We start from the raw sequence: 24672 nt of genomic DNA, 5'->3' as shown, positions 1-24672 counted from the left end.
TTTAGTACAGCCCTAAGGAAATTTCAAAACCTGTCCCCAGATGGACTTCAGGTCTGTGGGAGGGGATGAAGATTAACTGGTAAGAATGGGGCCCAAGCACTCAGCTGACACCTGAGGAAGTGTGTTTGGTTTCTTCTGCCCTCTGAAATTGCCTGTGGTTCCTAAGAAATTCCCCGGGTCTTATGCTCCCTTGGAGTGTAGTAGAACTGCAGCATGCCTTGTATCAGATTTCTGTGTGTAGGAGACTCTTTGGGTCCATTTGAGACCTAGTCCAAAACTCAGAAAGTAGTTCTCAGCCTTCCTGAGCCACAATGGACCTGAATACTTCCCTGTGTGTGTAGTTGGGTGAGCTTCCTGTGGGCCAAGGGTTCCCTCATGCCCTCGTGCCTTTCCCACCTTGTTCCTCATAATGAAGCACAACCCCACAGAGGCCTTGCTAAGGACTCAGTGCTCACCATGACTGTGTCCCAAATAGTCTACACAGCTACCTCAATGTTTCTTGAAAATGTCTGCAAGAATAAAGAACAAGACTTAGAGATTGTACCTGTTTTCCTGGCTCTGGAACACTCGTCTGCACATCTCATCTGCTATTTTTACTGATCCTTTCCTGTTGACAATTGCTAACTTGTGCTGACTTTACAAGTGTCTTTAGCTGCTTCTGGTGTCAACTCTAGGGCCCAAATCTAGAAAAGAGGGGGTTCTGGACAGGGAGGGGTTGGTGTGGATGCAGGGCTGATCAGATATGTCCCTGTCTTCTGTATTCTTAGGTCTTGTACAATGTTTTTGAGTCTTTTGTGACACTGGGTGGTGACGCAGTGACTGGCGTGGATTGTGTGAAAGGCATAGGTATGTACTGGGAGTGTTCCTGCCTGGCTTATCTTAGATCTAGTGGTCAAAGAACACAGAGGCTTTTCTCTTCTCTAGAATGGGGCCCCTGCTGTCCTGGGGTCTAAAGCTTATGTTCTGGTTACCTATCATGCTGGAGTTCCTTTCCCAGAATATCACATAAACACTGAAGGCCCTAGGGGATCCTGTGTGTTCTCCTGAGAAGGGATATGGACAATCAACTCAGGTCTCCCTAGGCAAGGCCAGATGGACTTGCTGTTGGCTGGGCTGGGTAGGAGTTCCTTTCCCAGAATATCACACAAACACTGAAGGTCCTGGGGGATCCTGTGTGTTCTCCTGCGAAGGGATATGGACAATCAAGTCTCCCTAGGCAAGGCCAGATGGACAGTGTATAAGGACACTGCAGGGATGTCAAGCAAATGCCCTCTACCATGGGAAGCTGTCCCCTGTATACCATGCCTCTGTCATCTACCTCCTGCACTAAACTTGGAAACCAGACACTCTATCCATAGAGAACAAAGTTGCCTCATATCCTAAACTTTCAGCATTGCTGTGGGCAGTTGCCAGGAGCCTTCCATGAGGAATGAGTAGCCAACTTGGTCAGCTTCACTCACATCACCAGCCACAAAGGACCATTCATTCCTTTCTCTCACAGTGTCCTTCTTCGTGGTGAGCCTGGGGGGCACTCTGGTGGGTGTTATCTTCGCCTTCCTGCTGTCCTTGGTGACTCGTTTCACCAAGCATGTGCGTATCATCGAGCCTGGCTTCGTCTTTGTCATTTCCTACCTGTCTTATCTGACCTCCGAGATGCTGTCCTTGTCAGCCATCCTGGCGTAAGTCCCCCTTAAGAAACAACCCTCTGCTGTTGGCTGGGCTGGGTAGGTGGCTTTCTAGATGATGATGTGCCACATCTCCTGCATTCAAACTCTGGCATAAGGTGCCGCTCTGAGCAAAGGGTATCTTGGGCTCTTTGCCATCATCCTGGTGAAGGATCTGTGGGGGTGAGCCTGGTCCCTGCCTACTGCTCCCTGGTGAAGGGGCTGTCAGGGTGAGCCTGGTTTCTACATACTGTCTTGTCCTTGGAGTACAAATTTCAAGCCATTGTGTAGCTGCCACCTCCACAGCTTTCATAGTTAGATAGAAATTCATTGACAGAGGTAAAGAAGTCAATCTAATTTTTTTTTAAATTAAGAAGTTAATAAGTCTTCAGAATTATCCTTGACTAGACAGATGTCTACTGAGAGGACATGGTAGGTGTGTGCTGTGGCTTATGATTGAAGAATGATACCCAGTTCAGTGTATTAATCCTCATGAAGAGCAGGGTTCATACAACATAGGACTGGCCATTGTAGATTATATCTGCTGGGATGTAGAGGCATGAATGCCACCAGAGAAACGGGAGATGACAGGAGCTGGGACTGGAAACATCTGGTCTGTGGGATCAGCCTGCTTGAATTGAGGCAGAGAAACCTCACACTGCCCTTCCCCCAGCATCACCTTTTGTGGCATCTGCTGTCAGAAGTACGTGAAGGCCAACATCTCAGAGCAATCGGCCACCACTGTGCGCTACACTATGAAGATGCTGGCCAGTGGAGCAGAGACCATTATCTTTATGTTCCTGGGCATCTCAGCTGTGGACCCCCTCATCTGGACATGGAACACGGCTTTTGTGTTGCTGACGCTGGTCTTCATTTCTGTATACCGAGCCATAGGTGAGGGCTAGGTGCACTCACGATAGTGTCTAGGCACCCTGAATTAGATCAAAGATTTGGGGGCCCCCAGGGTGGCTCAGTAATACGTCCAACCACTGATCCTCATAAAGATGAAGATCTTTAAAGGTGAAGCATGAAGATCAAGGTGGCCCCAAGGGATCAAGGAATGGGAGCTGGGAGCTGGGGTGAGAGCAGCATTATTGCCTCATCCTACAGAGGGCCTGACTAGTAGTGTCCTTGAGATAGACCCATTGTCCATCCTTTATAGTCAGTTGAGGGCCAAAGGGGCAAAAGGCTTTAGGGAATACTGAGGGTGGCCTTGAGGGAAGCAGCCATGGAGCTGAGTGACCTCTCGCTACAGGTGTTGTTCTGCAGACCTGGATCCTGAATCGCTACCGCATGGTGCAGCTAGAGACCATTGACCAGGTGGTCATGTCCTATGGTGGCCTGCGTGGTGCAGTGGCCTATGCCTTGGTGGTACTTCTGGATGAGAAAAAAGTCAAGGAGAAAAATCTGTTTGTCAGCACCACTCTCATTGTGGTCTTCTTCACAGTCATCTTTCAGGTGTGGCTCAGCTTGCCCAGGGCCGTGCCTTGGGGTGTCCACACTTTGATTGCACCTAAGAGCAGCTGGCCCTACAGGGCTTGACCCTTTAGGTTGATTGTTTCCAGATTCCACACTTTAATTGGTTTTTGTAATTTTAGTAATTAGGAGCATTTTGTAGGTTTTCATGTGGCCCCACAGGGGACTTAGCACAATTTGTCCTTAAAGTGCTACTTTCTGGCCAGGACTGGTGAGAGCAGACCTAGTTACATCTGCAATGCTGATTAGTCAGGCCCTTTGCATTTGGCTGGCCAAAGTGACCACTGGAAGTTCTGATATCCATATAGACATCCACAGCACAGGGGCTTTGGGGCACCTTTTTATAGGGCAATGACAATGAATTCATGAGTTCCTGGACTGTCTACAGTGGAAGAAGACATCTAATGTCTGTCTGATTTTGGGCCCCTAAGGGTTATGGGGATCCTGTCTGGCACTAGAATTAGTGAGGCTGTCTTTCAGGGCCTGACTATTAAGCCCCTGGTGCAGTGGCTGAAGGTGAAGAGGAGTGAGCATCGTGAGCCAAAGCTCAATGAGAAGCTGCATGGCCGGGTAGGGAAAGCATCGGCCTGGGAAGCCTGGGAAGACATGGTCTGGGAAGACAATGTCTGGGGGTAGGCTGGGAGTGAAAAAGGATGGCCAGTTAAGTTTTTTTTCCTCTGAAGGCTTTCGACCATATCCTCTCAGCCATTGAGGACATCTCAGGACAAATTGGCCACAATTACCTCAGAGATAAGTAAGTAGTCTAAGGTGTAACATTCCCCCTTCTACCTGTGACCCCTCAAATATAGAACAATGGATCCTATAGGTGCAGAGAGGGCCACTAAGAACACTGGAGGCCACATCAATGTGATACCACAACTCAAGAACCACAGAACACAATTTCTGGAGGACCTCTTTATTTAAAAGAGCCAGAGACAGCTTGTCTGGGTACCACACTGCCCCTGAATTTATACTGGGGAGAAGGATGAACATATAGACAACATATGGACATTTTGTCATGGTTCATGAATCCTTATCCCCAGGCTTAAATGTGTACCACACTTCCAGGTACAAGCAGGTGAAAAACAAAGTTAATACTATCAAAGAGGATAGAACATCCAACAAAATGGGGACCGGAATCTTATTCCTGACGATCTCCCCAGGCATATAGAGAGACACCCCTTTACTGACCAATTGATGCTAACCTTAAATAATGTAAGAATTAAAAACCAGGAAAACAAATCACTTCTCTATTTCATTAACAGGGGAAAGATGTGTTAGTCAGTATTTAAAATTATCTTGTTCATGAACACTCATTTGTATTTTACATAAATTTTACATAAAGTGGTACTTAAGACTATATGACAGAAACACTTACCTCATCCTTATTAGTACCTACCTGTTTTGAGATAATTGCCTGGAGTCCATGTGAGGCTACAGAGTTAACTTGAGCAACACATCCTAGGCAAGAATGTCTCAGAAGTTGGTACAATGCCTTCTGCTGTCTTAATTTTGGCCCAGTCCTCACAACACTTGGAGGGTCAGATGGCCACTTGGAAACCTGTCCATTTTGTTACTTTTTAAAAAAGGCAAAAAAAAATGGCATATAGTTCCACTGCCAGCCACTGACAAAAACAGGAAAACAGCAAAGGATGAGACCTGAGGTGGCATGATGACCTTTCGCTTTAAAACTCACTTTCAGGGTGTTACAATAAATAAAAAAAGGAAGAAAAAAAAAGGATGGTTCTATGTTGACTAGCTCTGGCAGGCATTTGCCTGTTCTTACCTCATTCTAATTTATGTTAGGCAGACAGCCCCAGACTCCAGTGCTGATGAGATCTTTTGTCCCCCCAGGTGGTCCAATTTTGATAGGAAGTTCCTCAGCAAAGTCCTCATGAGAAGATCTGCTCAAAAATCTCGAGATCGGATCCTGAATGTTTTCCATGAGCTGAATTTGAAGGATGCTATTAGCTATGTGGCTGAGGTACCAGAATATCCTATTTATCCCTCCACTGAAGTTGAAGGCTAAAGTAAGACAACAGATGCGGTCTAGGGTATCCGAAGAGGGCAGTGATGAGTGACCCTTGTGTGCTATGCTTGAATGGTTCACTGCAAATGTTCTTGTGAATTGTAGAGTTGTGCTCTAGGAATGTCAGAGTTCCCTGTCACTCAAGAATCAGAGGCATAGCTACAGTGACTATCTAGATGCTGTGGTTTTGGTAGAAACCAAATCCTCTTGATCATGGAGACTGGGCTCTAGAGGAGTATGAATACTTGTATTTTCCCTAAAAAGAATGAAAGACATTGGGAAAGGGGTAATGGGTCCAGGTCCTCTACCTATTCACACATATACATTGTACTCAGAAACAAGTTGGTAGATATATTCTACTGACTGATGACCTTAAGGAGCAGCCTCACATGTACATATATACACAAAGACATGGCTGATACATGTATACCCAAATATACTATAATGCTCACATTTATATATATAAATACACACATACCCAGGTGCATGTAAACTAATACATACATACATAAATACATACATACATACATAATCATGAACACATAAATGCATAGTTACAACACAGACACATATGTTGAACATATTCATATTAAATCCTTCTATGACACAGATGTGACTGTCTTGTTTCCAGTTCATTCCTGACCCACCCACTCCTGTCTGGGCTTCATGACATCCTTTATTAATAGACATAGGTCCCAATTAGGTACACATGACCCCATGGCCATTGCCACTCAGAGACTCTGATGGGGACAAAAACCACCTCCCCAAACTTCAAGCTAGGGTGGTATACCCTAGATATTTTCATGTCCTTTAAGAGATTCTGTTTTTACCTAGTGTTTTTTGTTTTGTTTTTTCCTGCTCAGTTTTTCTCTCTGATCCTCTCAGGTGAGGCTTTGATGACCTTACATGAACCCAATCCCAGCTCTTACTCTGTATCTTGGCCCTTGCTGAGCTGCAAAGTGTCTAAGGGTATTACACAGAGTCCCAGGAAGGCTGATCTTCCTTGAGCTCCATCTCTGCCTGCCAGAGTTCTCATTCCCTTGAGCTTGGTCACAGGATCTTTTGACAAGGAAGGTGCCCCTTAAAGGTCATCCTTGAGTGCTAATGAGTCTGTGTTCTCCTTGTAGGGAGAACGTCGTGGGTCCCTGGCCTTCATTCGCTCCCCAAGTACGGACAATATGGTCAATGTGGACTTCAGCACACCCCGCCCATCTACTGTGGAGGCGTCTGTCTCCTATTTCTTGTATGTGACCAGTTCATAAACTTCCCTGGGAAAGTGTACTCCTTAAAAGCATCTCTCTTATGACCCTTAAGCCTATCAGTTCCTCCTACAGGGCCTAAGGCAACTGAGTAAGGAAAGTGAAAGTAGACCAGGCTAGGAGAAGTGTACAGAAAGATGCCTGCATCCCCGTCTGTGAAAGCACACCTTTATTCAGCAGTCAGCAGGACTGTGTGAAGCACTGATACTAGAGAGAAGGACGAAGACAGGAAGAGATAGCAGCAGATGACTGACTTGGTTCAGCATTGCATGCCCTTTAGCCCTGGGCAGCTAATGGTCAGTATTTATGATGGTGGCTATTCTAGCATGTAGGAGAGGCTGTGGGCCTCAGGAGTCATAGTTGGGCTGTAGAGGGGAACTGATGGTACTGGGGTTCAACCTTACACAGAAATCTAGAAGGCATTCTGGGAGACCATCCGAGCAGTGCTGAGGCAGGAAGGGACTATGAAGTACCTAGGTAGGGCAGGAGACGTCTGTGTAGCTACTCCCCTGGGCTCAGTGTTGGTCCATGCAGGAGGGAAAATGTCAGTGCTGTATGCCTGGACATGCAGTCCTTGGAACAGAGACGGAGGAGCATCCGTGACACTGAGGACATGGTCACCCACCACACACTGCAACAGTACCTGTACAAGCCCCGGCAGGAGGTAGGTACCATGGGATAAGCCACCCAGAGCCTTCCTATCCCACAGGATATCCCTTTGTCACCCCCCTCATGTGATGTGGCTGGTGGAACCCAGCCACACACCTAGAGCAGTGTCTGATTTCTTCTCAGACAAGGAGTCTAAAGGGATAAGCTGGAGATTTTGTGACCTACCTGGGCCATATTGGCCCAACTGACTGCCAGTTGTTTCCACAGTACAAGCATCTCTATAGTCGGCATGAGCTCACACCTAATGAGGATGAAAAGCAGGACAAGGAAATCTTCCACAGGACCATGAGGAAGCGCCTGGAGTCCTTTAAGTCAGCTAAGCTAGGCATCAACCAGAACAAGAAGGCGGCCAAGCTGTACAAGAGGGAGCGTGCACAGAAGCGGGTAAGGGAAGGTGGGGTCAGTGGTTGTAGGGTGGGCTACTGAACCAGAAAGGGTCAGGGGACTCTCTGTGGTCCTGCCAGGTGAACAGCCTTTCACCAGAGCAGAGACCAAGTTCCTGCAAATTAGGGGCCTGGGTGTGGGTATATCTGTAAGAGCTTATACTTGTCCACAGAGGAATAGCAGCATTCCTAATGGGAAGCTGCCTATGGAAAACCTGGCACACAACTTCACCATCAAGGAGAAAGGTAAGAACTGTTCCTCTGCATGTGCTTGATTCAGGGAGGGACCCCTGCCTGTATCTGTGGCTGTTCCCAGGGATTCTGATCTTGGGCCTCCATGCATTCCTTGGTGGGATACCACTAGGCCAGACACTCTTAGTGTTCTTCTCCCATATTCCTGCTGCAGCAGCAGAGATGAACACTTCCACTAGGGGATGGAAAGACATCCCAGTTTTAAGACTGGTTACTGCTCTTCCAGAGGACACAAGTTCAGTTCCTAGCACTCACATAAGGCAACTTAAGCCACCTGCAACTCCAGTTCCAGGGAATCTAATGCCCTTTTCTGGCCCTCATGGGCACTAAACACACTCATGAGCAGGCATGTGCACATGCATACACACACACACACACACACACCTTTAAAAGATAAATGATCTTTCTCCATCCCAGGAGAAATGGGTCTCAGCCATTCCTATTCAATAGACCTTCCCAAAGACAAATATAGTGGGATCACAAAGGAAGCCCTGTGGGAGTGGTTCAGGCCTGTGCACAACTGGCTTCAGACCCTTGAACCCTGGGGTACCCAAGTGCTATGAAAACCCACTCGTGGGGAGGCTGTGATGGGAGGTGGGGAGTGCACTAGCAGCCATCAAGACCTTGAGTCATTCTTACTCAAAGTATTTTTTTTCCTCTGCTACCTAGATTTGGAACTTTCAGAGCATGAGGAGCCCAACAACTATGAAGAGATCAGTGGAGGCATTGAGTTTCTGGCCAATGTCACCAAGGATGTAGCCTCTGACTCTGGGGCAGGTAATGTAGGAGAAACCAGTGGGAGAGATGTTCCTGCTGCCCTAAGCGAGCTTGGTCATTGAAGGAGGAACCAAAGGCTTGGGGAGGCTTAGTATTGGTCTTGGAGGTATAACCTCTTCCACCTAGATGTCTTCCCAGGGCAGATGACAAGTATATCTGGAAGAACAGGCCAGACCTGAGAGAAGGGAGGTGTTGAAATTGCCTAGATGTTCTGAGTCTCAAATGTGGAGGGAAGGTGTGGGATGAGGGCTAAATATATGTTTGACCATCAAGGTTACTCTGAAGGTGGTAGCCAGAAGGAGTTGACATAGTCACCCAGTACAGAGCCTATCCACACAGCCTCCTATTTCCCCTGAGAGTACTTCTTTGAAGCTGACCAGCTACCCTTTCTCTTAGGAATTGATAATCCTGTGTTCTCCCCTGACGAGGATCTGGACCCAAGCATCCTATCCAGGGTGCCACCCTGGCTGTCCCCTGGGGAGACCGTGGTGCCTTCCCAGAGGGCCCGTGTCCAGATTCCCAACTCTCCCAGCAACTTCCGCCGCCTGACACCATTCCGCCTCAGCAACAAATCAGTGGATTCCTTCCTGCTGGCTGATGGCCATGAGGAACAGCTCCAGCCCGCTTCCCCTGAGTCCACACACATGTAACTGGTTTCTTCCTCTAACACGTTCTTTCTTCCCAGATGTTGCCTTCAGGCCTCTCTGCAGTACCTGCACCTTTTCAGACTTTGCAGCAGCTGTCTTCACTCTGTAAACCCTGTCTTGGTCATCTATTCAGCTGTATATTTCTTAGGAGACTGATGGAGGACTTCCACTTGAGTCTGCTTTTCTAGCTAATGTGTAGTATCCAGATAGATTTAAGTGCCTGGCATGATGGTGTATGCCTATAACTTCAGTATTTACAGAAGATAGGAAAAGTAAGAGTTTGAGGCCAGCCTGGGCAACATAGAAGTGTCTCAGGTTCATTTCAGACATTTGCAGAGTCCTTTTATCAGTCTAGTATGAAATGAGATGAAGCATGATCCTTTACAATTGGAGATTCTGGCCAGCCCTGTTCTCTCTCTCTCTCTCTCTCTCTCTCTCTCTCTCTCTCTCTCTCTCTCTCTCTCTCTCTCTCTCTCCCCACTCTCTCTTACACACACACACACACACAGACACATTGGCTCTCTTTCCTAAGAGAGTCCAGTTCTGAAATGCTGTAGCAGGAACAGGAAACCTGCTTGTCCTCAGTGCTCTTCCACCTGCTCTTTGCTTCTGCCTCTCGGCTTGCTTCCACTTCCCCTTTTCGACAGGGTTTCTCTGAGCAGCCCTGGCTGTTCTAGAACTATCTCTGAAAACCAGGCTGTCTTGAAACTCAGAAATATGCCCGCCTTTGCCTCCTGAGTGCTGGGATTAAAGGCCTGGCTCTTTGAAAGAGTTTTGTGTGCCTTGAGGCTTGTGATAGATTTCTAGGGTCAAGCAGTAGTACCCAGGGGGTGGATGTGGCACTGCTACCCATTATAGAGGGGGCTGCAATCAATGGCAAGGTTTGAAGGTGTCAGAACATGGGGAGTGATCCAGATCTGCTCAGTGCACAGCTGCCTAGGAAGGTTCAGAGACACTGACTGGAACTCCTTGTAACTCTACAGTAGTGTACAGCAGAAAATTCCCCATTGGTGTGGAAGGTTAGGGATCCTACATTGCACTTGAACCTGAGATAGCCTTTCCATGGTCAGACACCTAGTTTTTTGGGGGCAAGCCACAGAGGAACAGCAAACTCAGGAGGAAGGGAATCTTGGGCTGAGTACAGGTTTCTGTAGGTCAGTGTTGATCTGGTCTGGGAACCACTCACACTCCTTTTTCCCACAGGTGACACAGGCTCTGGCACATCGCTTACTGGACGCTTGTCTCGTCAGCCATCTGCTGCTGCCCAGCAGCCTTTGCTCCCCACAGGGTTCGCCCACCCACGTGCCCCAAGCCCCGCCCCATCTGAGCGCACCTCCACTGTCACTTTTGCCTCTGGTGAACCTGGGACAGAGCCAGAGCACCGGGCCCCACCCAGTGCACACGCTCGGTCGGCAGCTGCACGCCGGGTACACAGTAGGCGCTCATTCCAAAGGCCTCGTCCACGCCGACGCCCAGCTCTGCTAAAACTCGCTTCTCTTCCGGGCTCTACAGAACTGCCGCTGCATGCTCTGGAGCAAGAAGAGACACCTCTGTGATCGCTGCCTGGCCAGTGGTCCAGCTCCCCAACCAACTAGTGATCTTAGGGTCCAATGCGCCCTGGAAGTCTTAATGCATAGCTTAGCCCTAGGAAGAACCTTTTAAACCATACGGTGTCCCCAGGATACCACACTGCCTCCTGCCGTCTTCTTGCCCTGGTTCAGATCCTAGGGCTCTGTGGTGCTGCCTCCCCACCCCTACCCCAAGGCGAGCCCTTGTTAGTGTTTGCCACCCCTTACTCAAGAGAAGGAGGAAGATCCCTGAGAGGCCTGTGGTGGACTTAATCACTGCTAGTACAAACGAAGGTCTCAAAAATTGAGATTTGCAGAAGTGTCACCGCCCAGATCAACCTCATTCTAAATAGGCAGCAGGTTCTTGTGCATCCCCCAAAATATGCACCCCTGAGGCCCTATTTGACCCCCTTCCAAGTTAGGTCTCCAGACTGCCCTGCCACCTTGTGATCACCTGCAGAAATATTTGGCTCCTCTAGCTCAGACTTTCCCTGCCTGGCCCCTCCCAGGCTGGGCCTTGCCATCACAAACAAGGTGTCTGGCCTGAGCTATCCCTAAGTTGGGAATACTGCAGATGGCCAGGCAGGCTAGGCTAAGGCACTAGTAGTGGTTCACTGGAAACCTTCCTTGGTCAAAATTATAGCTAGCTCTCTGGCATCTGTCAAAGGCAGGGAAGATGTGGGGACATAGAGGGGTTCTACATCACCTGGGAGTAGGGGAATGCAGGAGCCCACTACTCTGGACATTTTGTCCTACCCCCCAGGTCTTCAAGGCCTCGGCCTTAGAACATTGGCCCTCTGTAAGGGTAAGAGGGCAGGCCCTCCTCCCTTATCACCTTTCCTCAGAAGTCCAGTATTGAAGAGTCACATGAGTTTTGCTTCCAACTCACTGGAAACTTTGCCTGCACCACAGGGTATCACTTAAGGGAGATTGAGATGGGGCTAAAGGTGGACTTAAGGACTTCCTGGAGACTTCTGAAACAAAGCACTCAGGTCTCTGCTCAGGAAACGAAAAGCAGTCTCAGGAACAAGGTTGACAGTTACCTTCAGAGGAGTCACAGGAAGGTCCATCAATTTGTATTAATGCTACAACTGATTCATGGATAGGAAGAGAGCTGAGAGAAATGAATGAAAACAAAGCAAGTTTGTTCAACATAACTGCATTCTGCTTCAGAGTGTCATTCCCCAACTGAACCTGTCAGTAGGCTGTTGGCTGGCTAGCTCAGACTCAGCCATCGGATGCTCAGCATCTGGTTTCCACAGCCCTTGAAGCATTTGTCCATTTCTGAATTGAAGTCCAGCCACTGTACAATACTGGGATCAGTAATTTCCCCAGACTATTTGGAGCTGCCATTTGGAGTACCTCCTAGGCAGAGTGTACCTGGCCACTGTACCGGGGTGTTCTGCGAGGCACCTGTCAGCCCCTGCTCTGTAGATAAGTTTCTCATACCTTCCTGTGCCAGGACACTGCCTTAACACCTCACCCAATCTGCTGGACAGAGGGTCCAATTCCCACTGCAGAATTAGAAGCCAAGTGTGATGAGACAGTTGCCTCAGCAACTGTCACCTTGCACCAGTACCCAGAGATACCAAAGGTAACAGCCGAGTGATCAATCCGTGGAACCCTTTGACACTCTGTCCATGTTTTAGCTGTGCACAGGCCATGTCCTTTGAGTGTGAAACACACCACTGGGCACAGCCATATGGAATCAGTCTTAACAAGAAAGCCTCATTCACAAACCCCACTTCCTGTGCTTAAATGATATAGTGGCTACATTTCATAGTTGAGGACCCTCTTGTTCTTGTCATTGTTGTACAATAGAATGTAACAGAATGTCCTATGAATGTATTTCCTTAGGAAAACTGTTGTAAAAGTTTTTTTTATTAGGAGAGAATTTCTATTTATTTAATACTGAACTCTGACCAACTTTGTGGTACTACAAAGTATTCAAATTTAGGAAATTTGTATTTCCACTTCTGTATTTTCTTGAAAATAATTTTATTACAGTGTTTAATATACTATGTATTACTAATCTTTTTATGAAAGGAAATTTAAATTTCATCAAAACTAGAAATATATTTTGAGTGGTTAAAATTGTGTATTAATGTTGTGAACATAATCATAGTTGAATTTTAATTCTGATCACAGAAAAATGTGCCTTAAAATGTCCCTTCTATGTGTTGGGCAGCATCTGTACAAGGAGTCCATCAGCAAAACTGCAGTGACTGCTTGTCTATGTCTATTAAAAACACTTTAAGGCATTTTGGGTGCAAACTTTGTTTATGAAGGAAAAATCCTATCCAGGATAACTTAAGGAGCAGTTTATTGTGCATTAGAATGAAGATAAAACAGAGAGTGTGTTTCTGAGGCCACTCTATCAGGGATGGGAAGCTGTTGGACACAACAATGGAAAGCCCCAGTTTAGCATCTCTCAGCTACAAAACACATCAGATACTTCCTGTGGCTGACTGGGCAGTGGGTGGTTGAAACAGCTCCCACCATGGCTAAGGAGGTGGCTGAGGTGCTGAACATCAAAGTGCACGAATAGGAAGAAATGGCAAGAAAGAGCACCAAGGAGGGTCTCTGTAGGTCGAGGTTAGGACAGTGCAAGGCAGAGGTGTGTGGCAACGCCTGTTAAACATGAGCTCTAGAGGTTCTGCAACACATTTTTTATTTTAATTCTAGATTACTTAAAACAACCCACTCACTGGAATAGCATATCAAAGCAGAATCCCCAGATATTGAACGTTTACAGGAGGAATCTCAACCATTAAGTTTACAGTCGTCTCAAAGCAGATATAATGGGTAAACTAGCAAAGAACACTGCATGAATCACAAAGTCTGCTTCATGCCTTATGGGAAGAAATAAAGTTCAGGAGCTAGGAAAGGAGTCCTCCCAGGCCTCCTCTTGGTTCTAAGGGCTGCTAGCATCTCCATGCAAGTACTCACACTATTTTCATGTGACTTAATACGTTGAGTTACATCACACCTACAATGATTCTACTTTCAATCCAAATCTAACTCAGGGTTCTAAGGTTAAGACCTCAATCTTTCCTTTTAGAAGTCACAAGGAAGTGACCCAATGTGGCTCTGCTTGTTCGGCTCTCCCTGAACTATGCATTAAAGGACTTTGTTGAGGTGGCCTAGTTCTGGCAACCTGAACTCAAGTGTCTAGGATGTCCATCATTCCTTCTTTAGAAGGAGCTCACCCATCAACCTGAACTGTGCATCCACAGATATAAGGAAAGGGGAATGATACAGCATCAATCTCATAGCTACTTCTTCATCTCACTGGTGATCCAGCATGACCGGGAACATCTACTTATCCTGGACTCAGCTATGGCCTCCATAGGCTCACACACTTGAATGCTTAGTCACCACAAAGTGGAACTATTTGAAAGGATTAGAAAGTGTGGCCTTATTGGAGAAGCATGTCACAAGGTAGGGATGAACTCTGAAGTTTCAAAAGCCCATGTCAAGCCCAGAGTCTGTCTGTGCCTACAGAACAGTTCTCAGCTACTGCTCTATCACCTGACTGCATGATGTTATGCTTCCCTCGATTATAATGGACTAAAGCTTTAAAATTGTAAGCAAGCCCCCAGTTAAATGCTTTCTTTATAAATGCTAGTTGCCTTGGTTATGGTATCTCATCACAGCAAAAGAATATGACTAAGGCAGTCAACAATCAAGGGACTTTGCTAATCTGCAACACACCCTTTCATGGCTAACAGCTCATTTCATGGAATCAATACCTGATCTATGTTCTCTCTCAAAACACTTCCCTGCCTGGCAAATGACAGCCACACTGTTCATTCCATATAGTGCCTGTAGGAAGCAGACACTATAAACTTTGTTATATGTAGCTACAATCCACTCACTGGAATAGCCTATCCAATTCCCGTCCTCTGTTGACCTCTAAGGTCCAAGAGCCAAACGGGCTTAACCATGTGGGCATTCAGTGGGTATTTTAATGTCTACCCTACACACTCAGCAGCAGCCTACAATGAGAAACCTCAGTGGTGACACAAGTGTCTTTTGTCACAAGGGTCATGGCTATTTGTCAATACTTCTCAGTGTACATTTCATTGTCCAGTTGTCATTCACATTGAGTGGATTGTTGAGCAGGACCTGGACCAAAACAATACCAGCCAGGCCCTCTAGGAAATTCATGTTTGTTCTAAGTCCCAGAGGAATTTTTACTTAGTTTCACTTAGAAAAAGGGTTGTGATTTTTTTTTTTTTTTACACTTTGTAAGAATGAAATAAAATCAGAATGTTAACACTGTCATACAGAGTAGAAAGAAAATATTTCATTAGTCTACACATTCAAGGATGGCCATATGGTACACAGCCACGTGGACAGCCCCTATCAGGCCCTCCAACCTTGTTTAATTTAAGGTAGTCCCTGGAGCTCTAGAACAAAAGGACAACCATCCATGTACGAGGAGAGCTATGGACATCAGAATGACAGAAAGGCCAGGGCAGATCCTGGCCCCATAGACTGCTCAGGACTACTCCCAGGTCAGCTAGGACCTGATGATCTCCTGTAGTCTCTGGACATGGCTGTATCACAACCAGTAACAACTAGGAATGAAAAGCTTCCTGGCTTTCTTTTCATTTAATTAAGTGGCAGAGGTTCAAAGTGTTAATTAAGCAGAGCAAGACATCAGCAGGGAAGAAAAAGTGACGCCTACTACACATCCTTTTTTTCTCATAGTAGAGAACAGTGTGATGCCACAGAAGACAAGAACATGTAACTGACATCATACAAAGCACCTAGAGACAGACTGCTGTTTTAATATGGTGACAACAGGAAAGCCACACAGTAAAGATACATAGGGCAGTAGGGAGGACAGGGCTACTTAAGGAGCTTTGCCACATTCAGACTAGGCACAACAATTTCCTTGAAGATAGGTACATAGTTGGGGCTTGCTTGCATGGGGCCCTGCTCCAATGTCTCCATGATGGTCTGTTTCATGTCCCGGCTGGCATCTCCTCTCAGTGCCAACAGTGCACCAATGTGGTCATCTCTGTGGGAGAGAAGTCAGCATGAAACTCCATCTTCTCAGCTCCCTCAGTCTCCACAGGTGACACTCAGAAGGTGGGGTACTAACAGCCACAAAGGACATCTCTTCTTTTATAGAAGAGAGATACCCAACATTTCATCTTACTTTTTCCCTGAAAAAATGTAAAAAAACTTCTATAATTCTGCTCTAACTGAATTCTACTGGTGTCAAGAATGCCTACCACAGAAGGGTAGGCTCTGGAGGGTTTAGGACTTCTAACAGTGGCAATGAGACAACTCAGCCATGCTCATCTTTAGAGGATGTGGCAGGTTCCTGGAATGGAGGTCACAAAGGCAGGGCCTAGAGTCTAGATATCTTTCCTCAGTCTGATACTGAATGCACATATATGTGAGAAAGTTCTGGCCACATTCAACTCAGCTTCCTACCTTAGATCATGGGGTTTAGATCACTCCAGTGGTCACAACCTTCCCTACTTCACAAATCAAAGATGTAATACTCAATCCTTCGGCTAACATCAGGTAGGGTTGGTGGAAGGCTGCACAGATGACTCCTTGTTGTACCTTCACCATCATATCCCTGACAACCTTTCTCATCACATCTAGTTGGCATGCATGTTCTGTCTGACTCCTTTTCAAAACTATTTTTGTTTGTTTGTTTTTTCTTTTTTTTGGTTTTTTGAGACAGGGTTTCTCTGTATAGTCCTGGCTATCCTAGAACTCACTCTGTAGACCAGGCTTGCCTTGAACTCAGAAATCCTCCTGCCTCTGCCTCTCAAATGCTGAGATTAAAGGCGTGCACCACCACTGCCTGTCTGACTCCTGATGCTCACAGCTCATCTTCCTAAGAGCAGTAGGAACAGCCTGTTGTGCTACTTGATAATGGAAAGATGCTCAGCCTTTACCTGATGTCTGGATATTTGGAGACCAGAGTTGAGACTTCTAGGTAGAGCAGAGAAGGGTCTGTAAGCTTAATGACCTCTGCCACTGCAACAATTGTATCACAGTGTCCATCTGCATCCTCACCAAATCCCTGGAAAACAGCAGCAGGGTAAGGAACAGCCTTTGACTCTATTTCTTGCAGTAGTGCCAATTTGATGTTGACATCTCCAAACCTGCTTTCAGGCTGGGCACCTTACTCTTCTATGTAAACACCACAAGATTCATTCATTCTGACTAAGGATCAGGAGCCAGTCTCATGAGGTGATTTGGTTAGTCACTATTTGGTCTCCATCTAGAGGAAAGGCCTGGTGTGAGGACACTTGAGTCACGGAGGTTATTGGGTGGCAATCAGAATCATCGAGAGCAGACAGATGAGAACAGAGGGACAGGAAGAGATCCATTACTTCATGAAATTACACATGGGCCGCCACCAGAAAAGCCTTCAGAGTTGCCTTAACAAAGTTTCAGCCTCTGTGGAAATGCACTTATCAACTGTGAAGCTGGACAGGCTCTGGACCTAGACTCTCTTCTTGATGGACAGAACTAACTGGCCAATGGTTTCTGATGTTCCTGGATCCTATTATCTGGCCTAAACAGTCCAGGCATAGGAACCAAAAGCTACTAAATAACTCAGTAACCTGATATGCACCACCCCTGAGCTTAGTCCCTTTCAATACTCACAGATGCCAGTTTCCGGAACAGGAAGCGGAGCTGTTCAGCCTCTCTGACCATCTTCTCAGCACCTTCCTTGCGCTCTTCAGCACTCCGAAAGGAAATTCGCTTCTGCATGACAGCCCTCAGGTATTCCACCACCACACGCCTGTGTGCCTCAGCTGTCATCCTCTGTGGAAAAACATGTAGTCAGTTGCAGATTCCACAGTGCTAGTACACACAGATGTTCTTACCTAAGATGACCTGCAAACAGGCTGGTGTATGTCCTTATTTCCAACAACTTGGTTGGATTTTTTCTTTTCCTGTTGAGACATGGTCTAGCTATATAGTTCAGGCTAGCCCCAAACTCACAATAATCCTCCTGTTTCAGCCTCTAGAATACTACACCTGGCTATATATTTTGTAGGATTTTAAAGTAAGTACATTAAATTACACATATCTGAATTTCACCATAAAGTTTTGGATTCTCCTGGCTTCACATGGTGACAGGAGTTATGATAGGCCAGCTGGCAGCACAGCATACACACAAGGGCAGGAAGGGATCCATGCATAACCTGTGTAGCCTTGATGCCTATATTCCATCTAAAAATCAGACAGATTTCAGATCCTTCAATTGTATAACCACTGATGTGATGGCTGTTAGTTGTTGCCTCTGCTTTGGGGTCAGCTCCCTATGAGTGGGGTGGGCAACTGTCCCTGGTCCAAATGGAGACTCATGCACAACCACAGGACCTGCGGGAACACTAGCACACTGGACTCCCATAAGACTCCAAGAAAGACAGAGAAACATACATTACTAACTAAATTAAGCTGTAAGCAGGCTGAGACTGGAGCTAAGATATGACTGAGATTGTATATAATTTCCTCCTTCCTTAAGACCCATCATCTACATATGAAATAAAAATCAAAGACCAAAACATATTAGGAGATAAGCTATTAAGACAGCTGGTGCCGGGCGGTAGTGGCGCACGCCTGTAATCTCAGCACTCTGGGAGGCAGAGGCAGGCAGATTTCTGAGTTCAAGGCCAGCCTGGTCTACAGAGTGAGTTCCAGGACAGCCAGGGCTACACAGAGAAACCCTGTCTTGGGAAAAACCAAATCCAAAAAAAAAACCGACAGCTGTCAAGGATAAGCCCTAACATGGGTAGAAACGAACAGGCCCAAACTCTATACCATGGCTGTCAGACCCTGCTAAAAATCTAACACACAAGTGCTTAAAGGAAACAAAGTAAAAAGATAAAATCTGATAATTTGGAAAAAATAAGCAACTACTATATTTAAAAAACAACACATAACTTCTGGAATGTGAACATACAGGTTTAAGGCTACTTTTTAAAAAAATTTTAATGATTCTCTGCCAGTTTCATATCATGCACCCCAGTTCCACTCATCTCCCTATTCCCTGTATCTGCCCTCTGCCCTTGCAACCCTCCCCCAAATAAAATAAAAAACAAACAAAAACTAAGCAAAACAAAACAAGCGTAGAAAACATCTCATTGCAGGGCAGTGGTGGCGCACGCCTTTAATTCCAGCACTTGGGAGGCAGAGGCAGGTGGATTTCTGAGTTCGAGGCCAGCCTGGTCTACAGAGTGAGTTCCAGGACAGCCAGGACTACACAGAGAAACCCTGTATCAAAAAACAAAAAACAAAAAAACAAACAAACAAAAAAAAACAAAAAAAAAAGGAAAAGAAAAGAAAACATCTCATCATGGAAGCTGTAGTATGTTAGTGTATCCCACAGTATATCCTCTGTCCACACACTGTCACTTGCAATGATTTGATGTTTCTAGCTTCTGTCACACCATCAATACAGGATCCTTACTAGGACTCCTCCCAGTTATTTTGCTGTTGCCCTGTGTCATGGAGATCCTGCAGCTTTGGAACAGCTTTCACAAGCTCCAGCAGTTCAGAAATGAGGTAGATTTTGGGGTGGGCTAACTCAAAGTCCAGGATCTGGGATTGGATGGTAGCTGAGTTGTTCAGGGACTTAGCTCTCCCATACCCATATCACCAGGGCGAGTTCTCCAGCTCTCCCAACTGCCACTGGTGTGTGCGTGTGTGTGTGTGTGTGTGCGCGCGCGCGCGCGAGTGTGTGTATGCGTGTGCGTGTGCGTGTGTGTGTGTGTGTGTGTAAAATCACCCACATATCCACATCATCTCAACATCTCAAGGCAGACAAGTGGGGTACCAGCTTTCCCTTGCTCTCACCCTCATGGTGGCTCACCTGTGCCCCCTCTCCAGGTCAGCTTTGCTGTGCATCCCAAGTGAGACTCAGGACCTGTTCTGCTCTCCTGAGTGCTGCAGGTGGCAAGGGGTAAGGGTAGGGGGTACGTTGAGGAATTTTAATCCAGCAACATGGCTGCTCTGACCACATCCAAAGACCTTTTAGGTCTATGTGTGACCTAACTGGAATGCAGACATACCCTCAGTACATACCTTTAATCCCAAACAATGGAGGTAAAGTCAGTTTGTAGAAGGATGCATCCATATTTCAAATTGATTTTGAGAGACAAAGTGACTAATCAGAGAAAGATTTGATAGAATAGGTTATCTCCTGTTCTGGAAAGACTCAGTGAAGAAGTATAGGGCAAAACCAGAACAGGGAAGTGGGAAGGGGTGGGTGGGAGGACAGGGGGAGAAAAGGGGGCTTATGGGACTTTCGGGAGTGGGGGGCTAGAAAAGGGGAAATCATTTGAAATGTAAATAAAAAATATATCGAATAAAAAATTAAAAAAAAAAAAAGAATAGGTTATCTCCAACTCTAACAAGAATAAAGGGAAAACTGAGGCTTATAGAGAACAGTGCAGAGTGAGGTGAGGGGCAGTTTTACCAGGAGAGTTGTACAGAGACAGGTGGCAGAGACAGAACAACAGAGACAGGTGAAGACAGAACAAGACAAAGCATGAGAAGGAGCCAGAAGATTAGAACAGCCGGGCGTGGTGGCGCACGCCTTTAATCCCAACACGTGGGAGGCAGAGGCAGGCGGATTTCTGATTTTGAGGCCAGCCTGGTCTACAGAGTGAGTTCCAGGACAGCCAGGGCTACACAGAGAAACCCTGTTTTAAAAAACAAAAACAAAAAAACAAACAAACAAAAAAACAAAACAAAACAAAAAACAAACAAACAAACAAAAAACACCCAGAAGATTAGAACAGATTGCCCAAGTCAGTATGAAGCCAAGCAGAGCAATTAAGTCGGAAGTTAAAAAAAAAAAAAAAGCCAGTTTGAATCAGTCAGCTTGGAGAAGAGTTTGAGCAAGAAGAGCTGAGTTAAACCAGCCAGCCAGAGATTAAAAAAAAAAAAAAAAAAAAAGAACTAGAAATGATGAGTGTATTCATCAGTAAGTCTCAGAGGCTGAAAAAACTTTAACATTCTAGGCCTAGATTAGATTATACAGAGGCTAGAAGCTTCCAAGACTAGGCCTAGACTAGAACAGGCAGTAAACCTCTGAGACAATAATTACATCAGACAAGTAAAAGATACTTTTACAGGGGCACCACCTCTGTAACTGTGCCACCTCATGGCAGACAAGTTGTAGGGTCAGATGTCCCACACTCTATCACCACCTTCACACCCCCACCCTTGTCATGAGGGCCATCTCCACTGTGTTGCCCTGCTCTCCCAAGTGTTTTAGCCAGTGAGAGGTGGGACAAGCTCTCCAGAGTGTCATAGCCAGTGAAGGTTGGGCCCAGTTTTACACAGTCCTTGGACATCTACATGGTTCCAGGTAGCTGCCCAGACCAAGTACTTCCCGTTGGTCTCTAGTGGTAATATGAACCACAGACATCAATACCCATGACCCCTGCTGCTGGACACCCATGGCCACCCAGACAGGGCCCTCAGCAGCAGCACGGGCTGGGACTTACCACAGTCTCAAGTAGTGGGGCTGGCTACTCACAAGAGGCTATTCCTCTTCATCCTTACACCTCCAGTTCCATCTCTCTTTATAACGTTCTTCACTTTTCTTTCTCTCCCATCTGTCCACCACATACTTGCACATTGTGGGGACTCCCATGGCTGACCGGCTGGTGGGTCTCTGGATGTCTTCCCCTCCCAAGCCTCATGGCAAGGTGGCAGGAGGGCCTCTAATACCTCTGTCCACCCACACCTCATTCGCTTGGATGCAGGCTGGCCGCTGAGAGTCCTCACCCTGTACCATGTGGCATTGTGGTGGGTGGATCTCTAAGACATTTTTATTTCCTAATTTTTAAAAATTATTTATGCATATAGATGAGTGCTGTGTCTTCTATACATCGCCATGTCAGAACATGACATCAGATCCCATTCTAGATGGTTTGTGAGCCACCATGTAGTTGCTGGGAATTGAACTTAGTATCTCTGGAAGAACAACCAGTGCTCTTAACCACTAAGCTATCTCTATAGCCCCTTAAGACTACTTTTAGAGCTGAATTTCAAAATAATTTTCATGATCTTGGGTAAGAAAAGATTCTGTATAATTCCCCTCCAAAAAAGAACTGGTTAGTTCTTTTCCTGAACAGAACACCAATGGCTCAGGCTCTAAGATCAACTATAGACAAATGGGCTCTCATAAAATTGAAAAGGTTCTGTAAGACAAAGGACACTGTCTCAGGACAAAACATGAACTACAGATTGGGAAAAGATCTTTACCAACCCTACATCTGATAGAGAGCTAATATCCAATATATACAAAGAACTCAAGAAATTAAGACTCCAGAGATCCAAATAACCCTATTAGAAAATTGGGTAGAGCTAAACAAAAAATTCTCAACTGAGGAATCTTGAATGGTGGAGAAGCAACTAAAGAAATGTTCAACATCTTAAGTCATCAGGGAAATGCAAATCAAAACGACCCTGAGATTCTACCTCAAACCAGTCAGAATGGCTAAGATAAAAAACTCAAGTGACAGCAGATGCTGGCAAGGATGTGGAGAAAGAGGAATACTCCTCCATTGCTGGTGGGATTGCAAGCTGGAAAATACTGTTGCTGTTCCTCAGAAAATTGGAAATAATACTACCTGAGGACCCAGCTATACTACTCCTTGGCATATACCCAAAAGATGTTACAAGGACACACGGTCCACTATTTTCATAGCAGCCTTATTTATAATAGCCAGAAGCTGGAAACAACCCAGATGTTCCTCAACAGAGGAATGGATCCAGAAAATGTGATACATTTACATAATGGAGTAACAATGACTTCATGAAATTCACAGTCAAATAGATGGAATTAGAAAATATCATCCTGAATGAGGTAACCCAGTCACAAAAGAACACATATGGTAATATACTCACTGATAAGTGAGTAGTCAAAAAAGTTTGGAATACCCATGTACAACTCACAGACCATAAGAAACTCAAGAAGAAGGAAGACCAAAGTGTGGATGCTTCAGTCCTACTTAGGAGAGGATACAAGATAATCATGGGAAGTAAAGGGAGGGAGGGACTTGGGAGGGAGAGAGGAGGGAGAGGGAAAAAGGGGGCAGGAAATTGAACAGTGTAGCAGTGGGGGGTGAGAACTGGAGGTAGCCACTAGAAAGTCCCAGATGCTAGAAAAGCAAGAGGCTCTCAGGACCCAACAGGGATGACATTAGCTGAAATACCCAACAAAGGGGAGAGAGAACCTATAGAGACCATATCTAGTGGTTAGGGGATGGGACCACCCACTGATCTCAAAAATATTAACCCAGAATTGCTCCTGTCTAAAGGAAATACAAGGACAAAGAGTGGAGCAAAGACTGAAGGAAAGGCCATCCAGAGACTGCCCCACCTGGAGATCTAACCCATATGCAGGCACTAAACCCAGACACTATTGCTGATGCCAAGAAGTGCTTGCTGACAGGAGCCTGATATAGCTGTTTCCAGAGAGGCCCTGCCAGAGCCTGACAAATACAGATGTGGATGCTTGCTACCAACCATTGAACTGAGCAGGGGACCCCAACAGAGGGGTTAGGGGAAGGACTAAAGAGCTTAAGGGGTTTGCAACCCCATAGGAAGAACAACAATATCAACCAACCAGAGCCCCCCACCCCCCAGAGCTCCCAGGGACTAAACCACCAACCAAAAAGTACACATGGAGGGACCCATGGCTCCAGCTGCTTATGTAGCTGCCTTATCTGGCACCACTGGTAGGGGAGGCCCTTGGTCCTGTGAAGGCTCGATGCCCCAGCATAGGGAAATGCTAGGGAGGTGAGGTGGGAGTGGGTGGGGGAAACACCATCATAGAGGTGGGGGGGGATAGGAGGTTTGTGGAGGGAAACCATGAAGAGGGATAGCATTTGAAATGTAAATAAATAAAATAACCAATTAAAAAAAAGAATTAACCATAAAAAGGAGTAAAGATTTACTACATTCAAAACATTGCTCCTCAAAACAACATTTCAATCTCACACTCTTTAGATTACATCAATGCTGGCACGTGATCATAAGCAGAGAGCTATGTTGGCACTGAATTATAATCCAGATGGGAGGTAGGCTCCAGTGCACTAAACCCCATTTGCTTACCTTTTTATATGGCTTTTTAATTTTGGCAAAGTCGTTGAAGTAGTCTTCTACAGTGACACAGATGATGTCCACAGCGTTTGACCCTAACAGCCACTTCTTTGTCATCAGCTCATTCAGATGTTGCTGAAAAGCACAAGGTGATCATGCAAATCTTTACCTGGCACCATGCCCATCACCCCTACTTCAGATTGGTCATTCCCTGGGGGGAGGGGGGTCACACAGATTTTCTGATTGTGGCAGTGATATTTTCAGGTTAAAAAAAAAAACAAATCTACTTTTACATAATCTGCAAATCTGTACTTTAAATTTAGGAGCTTTATATTATACAAGCTTCCTAAAAACTATTACTAACAGCAGGTTATAGATGTAAATAGTGGTTTTTAACTTTAATAGCAATATATTATATGAATATGTCATAATTTATCCACTTGATTCTCTGATATACATTTATATATTTTTCACACTTTGTGATCATAAATAATGTTATAGTGACTTTGTCTGTCAAAAAGTATGCAAACAGCCAGGCAGTGGTGGTGCATGCCTGTAATCCCAGCACTCTGGGAGGCAGAGGCAGGCAGATTTCTGAGTTCGAAGCCAGCCTGGTCTACAGAGTGAGTTCCAGGACAGCCGGGGCTATACAGAGAAAGCCTGTCTTGAAAAAAAACCCAATCCAAAAAAAACCAAAAACAACAACAAAAAGTATGCAAATTAAAACTCTGATAGATATATCCAAGTTTTATTCAAAAAGCTGCAGAATTAGTTCTACACAGAGCAGAGCCAAGCACTGTGCTCCCCCACTGAGAGGTATGTGTTTTCAATTCCTGGCACC

General features: G+C 45.8%; 2 protein-coding genes across 6 annotated transcripts in view; one reads left to right on the top strand and one right to left on the bottom strand.

Moving 5' to 3' along the window:
- Slc9a3 (solute carrier family 9 member A3) overlaps positions 1 to 12966 on the top strand; it is a 47911-nt gene extending 34945 nt beyond the window's left edge. The window contains exons 4-17 of one of the 2 annotated variants that reach the window (XM_052159476.1): positions 768 to 846; positions 1502 to 1679; positions 2338 to 2558; positions 2920 to 3122; positions 3621 to 3710; positions 3824 to 3894; positions 4995 to 5124; positions 6297 to 6412; positions 6963 to 7092; positions 7305 to 7481; positions 7654 to 7726; positions 8402 to 8509; positions 8906 to 9155; positions 10360 to 12966. In XM_052159476.1, coding sequence (XP_052015436.1) covers positions 768 to 846; positions 1502 to 1679; positions 2338 to 2558; positions 2920 to 3122; positions 3621 to 3710; positions 3824 to 3894; positions 4995 to 5124; positions 6297 to 6412; positions 6963 to 7092; positions 7305 to 7481; positions 7654 to 7726; positions 8402 to 8509; positions 8906 to 9155; positions 10360 to 10363 — 1830 coding nt within the window. In that variant the 3' untranslated portion in view covers positions 10364 to 12966. Of the gene's footprint in view, positions 1 to 767; positions 847 to 1501; positions 1680 to 2337; positions 2559 to 2919; positions 3123 to 3620; positions 3711 to 3823; positions 3895 to 4994; positions 5125 to 6296; positions 6413 to 6962; positions 7093 to 7304; positions 7482 to 7653; positions 7727 to 8401; positions 8510 to 8905; positions 9537 to 10359 lie in introns of those variants that run through there. The other variant, XM_052159475.1, reaches the window with a different exon arrangement.
- A 1973-nt stretch (positions 12967 to 14939) lies between these two features.
- Positions 14940 to 24672, bottom strand: part of Exoc3 (exocyst complex component 3) — a 39009-nt gene continuing 29276 nt past the window's right edge. For all 4 annotated transcript variants that reach the window (XM_052159478.1, XM_052159477.1, XM_052159480.1 and 1 more), the window contains exons 10-13: positions 23844 to 23966; positions 17370 to 17531; positions 16652 to 16779; positions 14940 to 15753 (exon numbers count right to left, since the gene is read on the bottom strand). In XM_052159478.1, coding sequence (XP_052015438.1) covers positions 15582 to 15753; positions 16652 to 16779; positions 17370 to 17531; positions 23844 to 23966 — 585 coding nt within the window. In that variant the 3' untranslated portion in view covers positions 14940 to 15581. The remainder of the gene's footprint in view (positions 15754 to 16651; positions 16780 to 17369; positions 17532 to 23843; positions 23967 to 24672) is intronic.

The sequence above is a fragment of the Apodemus sylvaticus genome, chromosome 16, assembly GCF_947179515.1.
Source record: "Apodemus sylvaticus chromosome 16, mApoSyl1.1, whole genome shotgun sequence".
Taxonomy (NCBI): Eukaryota; Metazoa; Chordata; class Mammalia; order Rodentia; family Muridae; genus Apodemus; species Apodemus sylvaticus.
This window is presented reverse-complemented; position numbering and strand designations above follow the sequence as displayed.